The 12,571-nt window shown below is 46.6% G+C and overlaps 1 protein-coding gene across 2 annotated transcripts in view; it reads right to left on the bottom strand.

The window, feature by feature from the left end:
• The window catches only part of ADCY8 (adenylate cyclase 8), a 139,458-nt gene that overhangs the window by 38,493 nt on the left and 88,394 nt on the right, over positions 1 to 12,571 (bottom strand). The window contains exon 8 of one of the 2 annotated variants that reach the window (XM_056854245.1): positions 3,838 to 4,035. The exons of the other annotated variant lie outside the window; for it this stretch is intronic. Coding sequence (XP_056710223.1) covers positions 3,838 to 4,035 — 198 coding nt within the window. The remainder of the gene's footprint in view (positions 1 to 3,837; positions 4,036 to 12,571) is intronic. 2 annotated transcript variants of the gene reach the window in all.

Below are 12,571 nucleotides of genomic sequence, written 5' to 3'. Positions count from 1 at the left end.
CCCATGCCCTAGAATTAACAGTCTCTCAGCACTCTAAACTACTATCTTTGCCTCACCTCCGCCCCAAAAACCTAGCGCTGGAGGAGAGGGGGGACCTGGCAACCCTATGGCTGATATTTACCTTAACCCTCCCACCCTGATTATCCAACCTCACTATTTCCCTCTCTCTATTTTAGCTCATGTTCCCTGTGGCCATTTATTCATGGAAGGTTTTGCATTGGATTTGTCACTCTATAGATGCACATTTTCCCCATCTGAATTCTCAAAACTCTGCATGGCGGCTTATTGTTGAGTTTTGAGAATATGGATGGGGGAAAAGTGCATCTAAAGAGTGGCAAATCCAATGCAAAACCTTCCATGAATAAATGGCCAGATCTGTGTCATGAATCAGAAAGTGAAACCATTTGCCGGGTAACATGGGGGGGGATGAGGTTTCCCACTACAGTGAGAGACCTCCCTGGTCTGGGCCCTTCATTCCCCACTGCCGCTGGACAGGCCAATGGCTGGGGGTGGGGGGAGGTTTTGTACTGGAAGTGATGTAGCATATTGGCATGGTGCTGAACAGCTTATTCCCACCCTTCAGATTGTCTCACCAGGATGCCCTCTATGGCTGGCAACCCTAGGTAACTTATCAAAGGATGATTGATCGTGCTAACAGGCTGAATAAAAGGAATCTCTTTTCTGCGTTTCCCCTTTAAAATGGGGATCTCTCTATACTAAAATTAGTATATTTTAATGTGACGAGCGTCTGATATCCAGTGGCTCCAGGAAAAAAAAAACAGAAGCAATGGGGAAAATATAATCATTATCTTTGAATAGAGGAAATTATTAAAAAAATTCAATGAAAGCAGTAACAACAGCAGGAGAAACTAAAATAATACATACATTGGGAAATTATAAAGAAGAATTAAACACCCAGCTGTCTGCAGCTTGAACTGTAGCATTAGAGCTACAGATATCTAGGCCTATGTAGGTGAGCCATCCAGGTAGAGCTTCAAGGACATAAATGGAAAAAATTTCTCATTGCCCAAAGTCATGTATCAAATTGGTCTTTTATGCATGGCTGTTTCACTTGCAGTCATCCCTCCGAGACTTCGGGTCTTTGTTTGGATTATGCATGCCGTTTCTGACCGTCAGAGGTTGCCTTACTCTCCCACTGCATTTCCCCCACGTTTTGAGGGACCTGTTTTATCTCAAATTTGAAAACGCGGGCAAAACACGGGGAAAAGCAGGGAACAGGTAGCACAGGGAACAGGCTACTTCTGATGGTCGGAAACGGCATGCATAATCCAAACAAAGTCCTGAAGTTGGCGGATGGGTGATGGCGAATGAAACAACCATGCATAAAAGACCTATGTGTATTTGCAGCTCAATCCTAAAACTTTCTAAGTGCATTGACCCCACTGGACCTAGAAGGGTATAATTCTGCTGATGATTGCATGGACAGTATTCTCAGTCATTAGTAAATTGAAAATGCAAGTTTAACAAGAACAAGAAGAGTTGGTTTTTAAATGCCGACTTTCTCTACCGCTTAAGGCAGAATCAAACCGGCTTACAATCACCTTCCCTTCCCCTCCGCACAACAGACACACTGTGAGATAGGTGGGGCTGAGAGAGCTCTTAATAGAACTGTGACTAGCCCAAGGTCACCCAGCTGGCTTCATGTGGAGGAGTGGGGAAACAAATCCATTCACCAGATTAGCCTCCGGCGCTCATGTGGAGGAGTGGGGAATCAAACCCGGTTCTCCAGATCAGAGTCCACTGCTCCAAACCGCCGTTCTTAACCACTACACCATGCAGGCTCCCAAGAACAAGAATTTTTAAGCTTAGACATTTTAAACTCACTGATAAAGGACACCCCTTCAATAAATAAAAGCTTCCTGAAGTTACCTCCCGACCCTCTTAGTAGATTTTGTAATGCTCACAGTCATAGCAGTTCAAGGGAGAAATTTCCCTCCCTCACCCTGTGGCTGACTTAAGCTTAGTAAGAACATATCATGACATAAAGAGCCACGCCAGATCAGTGGTCCATCAAGTCCACCATCATGTTTCCAACAATGACCACCTGGATGCCACAAAGAAGCCCACGAGCACGGCTTGCTGGCAATAGCCCTCACTCGCTGACTGCTACCCGGGATCTGGCAATCAGAGGAAGAATGCCTCTAAATCCAGAGGTCCCATTTGGTTATCTTGGCTAACAGCCAAAGATCAGTCTGTCCTCCTTGACTCTGGTATTTACCACATAATTTCTCTGTCTTCTGGAACTCCTTACCTACCTTCTTTGCCCATGAACCTCTTATGGAATACATTAATCTGCCATTTACTGAATCAGACCATTTGTTCATCGGGATCAGTATTTACTCAGACTGGCAGCAGCTCTCCAGTTTTAGGCAGAGGTCTTTCACATCACCTACTACCTGATCCTTAACTGGAGTTGTCAGGGATTGAACCTGGAACCTTCTGCATGTCAAGCAAATGCTCTATCACTGAAGCACTGCCCCTCCCCTAAAGGAGGCTGTAAGAAGTCTTAGTCCCATCCCAACTGACCTCTCCCTTCTATCACAGTCAGTCAGGGAATGTTTGTTAACATTCTATGTCCTCCGTTTCTCTTGCTCAGCACTTAGGGCCAGACTGAGCATTAGCATACAAACGTGGCTGATTATAGAACAGGCCCTTTTTATAAAGGGGGAATAAACCCTGGATAGGAAAACGGGGAGCAGAGAAGGAGAAGACAAGGAGACTGTGCTTAATTCTTTTGCTGCCTGCAGTTTCCAGGCCCAAAACGCTCAATGTGGATTCATAATACGTAACTGAAAGAATCTCACCAGCTACTCCTTCACTCTAAATCAGGGGTCCCCAAAATTGTGCCCGTGGGTCACATGGTGGTCACCAACACCTTTTCTGGCACCCACTGTTTTTAGAAAGTGGGTGGGGCCAGGTAGGGCTTTTGCCCAGCCAGGCTTCTGATCGACTACTGGAGATTTGATTGGCTGTGTTACTGAAGATAAGCTGTGGCAATCATTTTGTGGCTGGCTCCGCCTCCTGCGGCAGCCATTGTGTTGCTGCGTCCACCATGTAGGGTTGCCAGCCTCCAGGTATTAGCTGGAGATCTCCTGCTATTACAACTGATCTCCAGCCAATAGGGATCAGTTCACCTGGAGAAATTGGTCGCGTTGGCAATTGGATTCTATGGCATTGAAGCCCCTCTCCAAACCCCGCTCTCTTCAGGCTCCACCCCAAACATCTCCAGGTATTTCCCAAGCCAGAGCTGGCAACCCTACCACCATGCCATGCCAGCATTCCAAATCTGCCCGCAGGCTCAAAAAGTTTGGGGACCCCTGTTCTAAATCAACTCATTTCCTCTTTATAAAGGGCCATAGACTACACTTACATGCATTTGCAGTTCAGTGTCTCGCCTGGCCCTTAGAATGTCAATGGACATTACAAGGCAGTTACCATGAAAAAAATCCCTTCCCGTGTTGCAATCTGAATGTTTCTCCCCCCCCCCCCCACTTCCAGCCCAGCAAAGCAGAGAAGCGCCAAAAGCCAAGCGCTGTTAATGTTTCATTATCAGGGCTTTCACTGTCCCAGAAAAGGCTTACTCATTCAGAAGGGGTTTCCCAGCTCTGAAGCTGAATCATCCCTTACACCATTACAATCACCCCGGTATCTGTGAATGGCTTTCAGCTCAGTCTCGGGGATGAAAACATAAATAAGGAAAATTGGGAGGGAAAAAAAAAAGGAACACCCCAAGCAATGCCTTCTTTGCTAATGCAGCGGTTACGTCGAGACAGTTTCGCGTTGGCAAAAAAAAAGCATCTATCAAGACCCAGCTACCTTATGCTCCAGGCTGGAGTCTTTAAACATCAGGGAGAAAGGCTTGATATGCTCTCTTCGCAATTTATCGCCACTCCGCAAGTCGATGGTGTGCTCTATTCGCTTGTTAATTTCCTCGGGCCCAGACTGGACATGCAAAGCTTGCGCAAGATGGTTTGGAAGCAGATTTATTGAATTTCTCGTTAGGGCAGCCAGAGTCTAGGGGAAAGCACATGCAAACAGAATAAGCCTGCTGGTCCCCTTTCAGATTGATTTTTTTTTTAAATGCAATGTTGTTCTTTTCCTTTTTTTTTAAAAAAAGAAAGATGTCGCATTGCAAACTGTCACAGCATTCCATGCAATTCATTCACCCAAGATGACCAGAAGTTTTAAAAATCAGACTCTGTACTAGGGTTGCCAACCTCCAAGTACTAGCTGGAGATCTTCTGCTATTACAACTGATCTCCAGCCGATTGAGATCGGTTCCCCCGGAGAAAATGGATGCTTTGGCCATTGGACTCACTGGCATTGAAGTCCCTCCCCTCCCCAAACCCTGCCCTTTTCAGGCTCCACCCCAAAAACCTCCCGCCGGTGGCAAAGAGGGACCTGGCAACCCTAGTCTGTGCTACTAAATGCATACAGTTGCCACCCTCCCCTCCCCAAACCCTGCCCTTTTCAGGCTCCACCCCAAAAACCTCCCACCGGTGGCAAAGAGGGACCTGGCAACCCTAGTCTGTGCTACTAAATGCATACAGTTGCTCTAAGGGCAAGGTGAAAGGGTGTCTAACTGCAGCAAATTATTCTTTTCATTGAACGCAGTTGGGGAATATAAGTCCGTATCACTATAAAAAAATGGCATTTTCCCTCTGCCCCATAAGGAACCTGAGTTATTTTGGACTGGAGGGACATCTGATTGAACACACACAATCACACATGAAGATGCCTTAAAGTGAATCAGATCCTTGGTCCATCAAGGTCATTATTGTCTACTCTGACTGGCAACAGCTCTCCAAGGTCTCAGGCGAAGGTCTTTCCTAGGAAGGAAAGAAGCAATTTTCCTCCAGGCCAGGTTGGTCAGGGATCCTGGAGGGTTTTTGTTGCCATCTTCTGAGCATGGAAGTAGGGGTCACTGGGGGTGTGGGAGGTAGTTGTGAATTTCCTGTATTGTGCAGGGGGTTGGACTAGATGACTCTAGTGGTACCTTCCAACTCTATGATTCTATGATCTACCACCTGATCCTTATAACTGGGGGTGCTGCGGATTGAACCTGGGACCTTCTGCATGCCAAGCAGAGGCTATTCCACTGAGCCACAGCCCCTTTCCAACAGCTAACTTTTAGATTCTCCAAGAGAGAGAGGAATGGACTGTAGTTGTTTTTGAGCTCTCTATCCCAGAAGCAACCTTTGATACAACTTTAAACCCATTTTGCCTCCAGCACCATTTCTTCGCATCTGTAGGGTTGCCAGGTCCCTCTACTCCACCGGTGGGAGGTTTTTGGGGCGGAGTCTGAGAAGGGCAAGGTTTGTGGAGGGGAGGGATTTCAATGCCATAGAGTCCAATCGCCAAAGGGGCCATTTTCTCCAGGGGAATTGATCTCTGTCAGCTGGGGATCAGTTGTAATAGCAGGAGATCTCCAGCTAGTACTTGGATGCTGGCAACCCTACTGATCCGGTTGGCCACACATGCTGTATTCCATGTTAAGACTCCACAACAGGCACAGGCCGAAAAACAAAACACCCCCCCCCTCATACACACACACACAACATCTACCTGTGAAGAGGCTGGAGAGCTGGCAAAAAAACAAAAGGAAGTAAAGGTTGCACAGTAGGGGTACCAGCTCTGGCTTGGGAAATACCTGGTGATTTTTTTGGGTGGAGCCTGAGAAGGGTGGGGTTTGGGGAGAGGAGGGACTTCAATGGGTAAAATGCCATAGAGTCCAATTGCCAAGGCGGCCATTTTTTTCAGGGGAACTGATCTCTGTCAACTGGAGATCACTTGTAATAGCAGGAGATCTCCAGCCACCACCTGGAGACATTCTAGCAATCAGCTGACAGAAAGGTTACTAGGGGTACCTTTGTTGAAATGTCTCTTGGCCATTGTTCTTATGAATAAGAACACGCACAAGGCGCGTATGACAGTCTTATTTCTCAAGCAACTGAAGAAGGGAGCTTGGTGGCTCGAAAGGGACCGAGAAGCCAGCCTGACCCTTTTGCTTCTTTAATGGACCGTCATCCTTGCGCGCCCTTGGTTAATTGCCCATGTTATTTCAAATGCTCTGTATTGTTCTAATTTGTATCTGTCCCTTTAAGCGCCGTCACATTTGGCGCCTTGTTAATTTCGTGGGACTTATATGACAGCTGGAATCGCACACCCTTTTTTGTACGTGCTGCACTGTTTCTACTTAATATTTGTCCCCTTAATGCCATTACATTTGGCTTTTTGTCATTTTGTGGGCTTTGAAATTATATAACAGCTGCATTTGTATGTTGCTGTTCATACCTTTGTTATTCTTACGCGTGTGTATGACTTTATATTAGCATAGTACATTTAATTAAGTTGGCCATCTTGCTGTCTTTTCTCTTTTGATAGACCACCTGGAGGCTGGCAACCCTATTGCACAGACACACCAAATATGTTGTACAGATCTCTCTCTCTCTCTCTCTCTCTCTCTCTCTCTCTTGCAATGGACTGAATCAAGATTGCTTTAGAAATGTCACCATGAAATGACTGCGACTTTGCTTTTGATGCCTGCCCTTAGCAATGTCATTGCAATGGATAAAAATAATATCCAGTTCTAAAAGATGCCTTTTGAGAAGATCCCGGAGTGGGGGTGAGGGAATAAGCACCAGCAGTAAAGTTAACACTTTCAGAATTATTACAATCAACATTCCAGTTTCAAATAACTGCTGATCTGTAGGAGGGGTACCGCCTCTGGATCCTGCCAGCTTCCTCTCTGCCCTTCCTCCTCCCAGTAGAGCTGCTGGGTCCCCCCTTTGCCACCGGTGGGAGGTTTTTAGGGCAGAGCCTGAGGAGGGCAAGTTTTGGGGAGGGGAGGGACTTCAACACCAGAGTCCAGTTGCCAAAGCAGCCATTTTCTCCAGGAGAACTGATCTCTATTGGCTGGAGATCAGTTTCAATAGCAGCTCTCCAGCTAGTACCTGGAGGTTGTCAACCCTACCTACCCCCTGTTTTCTTCTGCTATGAGAGTGGGCAGATCAGGAGAGAACCAGCAGGGAGAGGAGGTTGCTTACCACAGCCAGCCTATCTAAGCATACTAATGTTTTTGACGTCAAGTCACAGCTGACTTAACAGCGAGACCCCGTTGGGCTTTTAAGGCAAGAGACGTTCAGAGGTGGCTTGGCATTGCCTGCCTCTGCATAGCAATCCTGGACTTCCTTGGCAAGCCTAATCATTCCCCAACCCTACATCTAGGGTTGCCAACCTCCAGGTACTAGCTGGAGATCTCCTGCTATTACAACTGATCTCCAGGCGACGGAGATCAGTTCACCTGAAGAAAATAGCTGCTTTGGCAATTGGACTCTATGACATTGAAGTCCCTCCCCTCCCCTCCCCAAACCCCATCCTCCTCAGGGTTGGGGTGACCAGTGGGAGGGGCTAAGGTTGTGCCCCCTGCTGAGCCTCAACAAGCTGCCAGCTTGGAGGGCTTTAAATGCGGAGTGGACATATTCATGGAGGAGAGGGGTATTCATGGCTATTAGTTAGAATGGATACTAGTCATGCTGCATACCTATTCTCTCTAGTATCAGAGGAGCATGCCTATTATTTTGGGTGCGGTTGAACACAGGCAGGATGGTGCTGCTGCAGTCGTCTTGTTTGTGGCTTCCTAGGGGCACCTGGTTGGCCATTGTGTGAACAGACTGCTGGACTTGATGGGCCTTGGTCTGATCCAGCAGGGCCTTTCTTATGTTCTTATGTTCACAACCAGCACAGTGGATAATAAGTTCTAGGAAGCTCCAACTTCAAATCCCCACTTAGTAGGGATGCCATCTCTGGGTTGGGAAAAACCTGGAGATTTTGGGGGTAGAGCCTGAGGAGGGCGGGGTTTAGGGAGGGGGGAGTTCGATGCCATAGAGTCCACCTTCCAAAGCAGCCATTTTCTCCAGGGGAACTGATCTCTTTCGTTTAGAGTTTAGTTGTAATAGTGGGAGATCTCCAGCCACCACCTGGAGGCTGGCAACCCTGCCCCTCAGAAGTAAAGTCCACTGAATGATGCTGAGCCAATTTCTATTCACCTAATGGACCCCAGGAGGTTGTTGTGAGCATGGAAAAACCTACTTCTGCCACCACGAGCTCGCTGATGCAATGAATAAACACACTTGGATGGACACTGGGATTACAGATGATGTAACAGGTTATAGGATTTTTTTAAAAAAATGCAGCCGGAAAGATCACAAAGCAAACAGAAAGGAAAAGACACCTTTGTGCCATGTGTATTTCCTACTATAACCAGTACCATAACATCAATATATATAGAGCATGCTATAGCATAGGGGAGGGAGGGAAGGCAGCATGGTATAGCCCGATCTCGTCAGATCCGGGAAGCTAAGCAGGGTCAGTACTTGGAAGGGAGACCATCAAGGAAGACTTTGCAAAGGAAGGCAATGGCAAACTACCTAGGGAGGTGGAGAGCTCCCCCTCATTGGCAGTCTTTAACAGAGGCTGGACAATCACTTGACAGGGATGCTCTAGGCTGATAGCAGGGGGTTGGACTAGATGGCCTGTATGGCCCCTTCCAACTCTATGATTCTATGTTTATTCACTTTGCTCACTGAGGCAGAAGCTTTTCAAAGGATAAAATGCAGACTCTTAGATGCAGACTTCAAGACCTAAATAGCGCTGCTAATAAAAGATGCTCCCCATCAAATTTAGGGGTATCTTTTAACTTTTATCAGCCCTCCCCATACTCATCTCACCTGGGTGATCCTTCTCAACGTAGAGCCATTTCTCTGGCCAGATTTAATGTTTTGCCATCTGCGCTACTCGAAGGCAGATTTCGGGAAATCCCTCTGTCTGACAGGCTTTGCCCTTGTGGCCACAACTGTATTGAAATGGTTGCTCATGTCTTATTTTACTGTCGTTTCTACACAGAATCTTGTAATGAACTTTTAAGCCCCCTGTTGGTTAATAGACAGAATGTCTCAGATTCTTTTAACGTTTCCTATTTATTGAACAATCGTTTGCCCCATATATTGGAGACGGTAGCACAGTTTTTAAAGTTTGTTTTAAAAGCCCGCCAAACAGTTAATTAGATAGCAGCATGCTCTGTGTTTAGAGTGTGGTCAAAACTTGACGATAACTAAGATGTGGCTTGTGTGTGTGTGTGTGTGTGTGTGTGTGCGTGTTAAGTGCCGTCAAGTCGCTTCCGACTCATGGCGACCCTATGAATGAAAGTCCTCCAAAATGTCCTATCTTTGACAGCCTTGCTCAGATCTTGCATGTGGCTTACTACCATTAAATACTGGCTACGTCTTTTGTTTCATTCAGAGCCCTCTAGTTACCTTTTTCAATTTCTTTCAGACTCCAGTGATTCAGATTGGGTCTTCTTTATAGAAGCAAAAATTAAATACTTAGATGTTACCTTAGACGCTCTTTTACTGGCATCTGAATCTGAGGCCTTTTTAACTATAAGATCTAAACTACTTCAGTCTGAGAGGCACCAATTACATGAGGCTGCCAATAAGGCCTGTTCACCTCTGTTTCATGGAATCTTTCCTAAATCTGGTGAAATTGTTGGTTCTTGGGGGTTATCCGGGCTGTGTAACCGTGGTCTTGGTATTTTCTTTCCTGACATTTCGCCAGCAGCTGTGGCAGGCATCTTCAGAGGGACAGTGTTACTCCTCTGAAGATGCCTGCCACAGCTGCTGGCGAAACGTCAGGAAAGAAAATACCAAGACCACGGTTACACAGCCCGGATAACCCACAAGAACCAACGATCTCTGACCGTGAAAGCCTTCGACAATAATCTGGTGAAATTGCCCTATATTTACATCAACTGGATACTCCAGCCCTATGCAGGGCTTTCTCCTTAGCTAGATTTAACGTATTACTGTCATCTCTATTAACCGGACGTTATCCGGGTGTTCCCTTCTCTGACAGACTCTGTCCCTGCTCCAATGAAGAGGTTGAAACTATTCAACACGTTTTCTTCCGATGCCCCTTTTATCAATCGCTACGCTTAAAATTTTTAAATCCAATTTTAACCCAGATTGTGAGATTCCCTAATTACCAAATGGTTCTCACTCTTCTTAATAAACAGGATTATAATATTACAGAAGCTGTGGCTAGTTTCCTTGTCGGTATGGTTGCAATTCATTCGGCCTAAAATAGCTCTTCAATGTGTTACTGTATTAGCTAAATGTGTGTGTTTTTTTTAATGCCAATAAAGGTATTTGATTGATTGTGATGCAGCATCAACAAACAGCGCTATTCGATGTAACTATCTTTTAACTATTCTATAAAGGGCACTTTTTAAATATCTCCATTCCTTTTGTACCCTTCTGTATTATGTTTTTATGCCAATAAAGGAATGATGATGATGATATTTATTCCCTTGCCTTGAAAGCCCTTTGCGACCATAAGTTAGCTGTGGCTTGATGGCAGTTTACATACACATCGCATAGGGGAGCCCTGATTTGGATGGACCAGGCTAGCCTGATCTCATCAGATCTCAGAAGCTAAGCAGGGTCGGCCCTGGTTAGTACTTGGATGGGAGACCACCAAGGAAGTCCAGGGTCGCTATGCAGAGGGAGGCAACGGCAAACCACCTCTGAATGTCTCTTGCCTTGAACACCATATGGGGTAGCCATAGGTTGGCTGCAAGTTGATGACACTTTCCACTACTTGAAGAAGAAGAAGAATGGGGAGGGGAGCGTGGCTCAGTGGTAGATCTTCTGCTTGGCACACAGAGGGTCCCAGGTTCAGTCCCCAGCATCTCCAGTTAAAGGGACTAGGCAAAGAGGTGATGGGAAAGACCTCAGCCTGAGACCCTGGAGAGCTGCTGCCAGTCTGAGTGGACAATACTGACTTTGATAAACCAAGGGTCTGATTCAGTATAAGGCAGCTTCATGTGTTCATGGGGTTTCTATATGCCAACTTTCTCTACCACTTAAGGCAGAATCAAACCGGCTTGCAATCACCTTCCCTTCCCCTCCCCACAACAGACACCTTGCGAGGTAGGTGGGGCTGAGAGAGTGTAACTAGCCCAACATCACCCAGCTGGTAGGAGTGGGGAAACCAACCCGGTTCACCAGATAGCGTCCACCGCTCATGTGGAGGAGTGGGGAATCGAACCTGGTCCTCTACATCAGACTCCACTGCTCCAAACCACCACTCTTGACCACTACACCACGCTGGCTTAAGGTAGGGATCTCTCCAGGATCAGAGGAGCATGCCTATTATATTAGGTGCTTTGGAACACAGGCAGGAACGATGCTGCTGCAGTTGCCTTGTTTGTGGGCTTCCTAGAGGCCCTAGGTTGGCCACTGTGTGAACAGACTGCTGGACTTGATGGGCCTTGGTCTGATCCAGCATGGCCTTTCCTATGTTCTTATGTGGGGTGGGGTGGGGGAGTGGAGAAGGATCCATACAGGTTCAAAATGAAAACACATACGAACCCACATTTATCAAAGAGGGGTTTTGCATTATAAAGAGAACGTTGATGTCATGCACAGTTCAGATCAGAAGCAGCCAGAATTGTTGTTGTCACCCCCCCCCTTAAACCAACAACTTGGGAAAGTTTCTTATTCTGGAGCAAAAACGACTGCGATGCACAGGAGAGCAAACAAAGCAACATACTGATGCGTCAAAGCATGAATGCTAAGCGGTGCGGATGCATGACTAAGAACGTGCAGAAAGGGAAACAAAACACTGGTGTCATTATAGATCCTTCCATCCAACGGGGGACAACACCTCAAGCCGACCTTCTTCCGCTGTGACTCATCCATCTTTCAAAGGCAACCGAAAGACTGGTGTCTTAGGGCATTTCAACCTTTTCCTCTTTGATTTCTGTAAGCAGACCGCCGTCATGGGAATTTCTGTGGCTGCAAACACACACCCACACACACCCCTGCTGGATCCTATGGGGCTCACAGCAAAAGGCTGCTGAAAAGCGATGCAGACAAAAGTTCTGGAAACTTGGTTCTAATTTGAGCTCCCCATTTCTGTTCCAATTTCTGGCAATATGAATGTCAGTTCTAGCAATATTTTAGCAATATGAATGTCAGTTCTCATCAGTTGGCCTTGATCTCCCAACATTCTGTCACTCGTCGGTAGTTGGGTTGCCAGCTCTGGGTTGGGAAATACCTGGAGATTTTTGGGGCGGAGCCTGAGGAGGGTGGGGTGTGGGGAGGGGAAAGGCTTCAACGCCATAGAGTCCAATTGCCAAAGTGGCCATTTTCTCCAGGTGAACTGATCTCAATCAGCTGGAGATCAGTTGTAATAGCAGGAAATCTCCAGCTAGTTCCTGGAGGTTGGCAACCCTACTCGGTAGGGTGATCAAGCTAAGAACCCAGCATGGGGCTATGCAGAGAGTGAACAGCCTTGATTCTCAACGGCTGAAGTCATTGGTGGTTACCAAGGTCAAAGAGTAGGTTGACATCCCACCCCATAGCTGTCATCATACATGATGATGCTTCTCTCTAGATAATGACACACAGGAAGCTGTCATATACTGAATCTGACCCTTGGTCCATCAGAGTCAGTATTGTCTACTCAGACTGGCAGTGGCTCTCCAGGG

This window comes from Euleptes europaea, chromosome 8, assembly GCF_029931775.1.
Source record: "Euleptes europaea isolate rEulEur1 chromosome 8, rEulEur1.hap1, whole genome shotgun sequence".
Taxonomy (NCBI): Eukaryota; Metazoa; Chordata; class Lepidosauria; order Squamata; family Sphaerodactylidae; genus Euleptes; species Euleptes europaea.
This window is presented reverse-complemented; position numbering and strand designations above follow the sequence as displayed.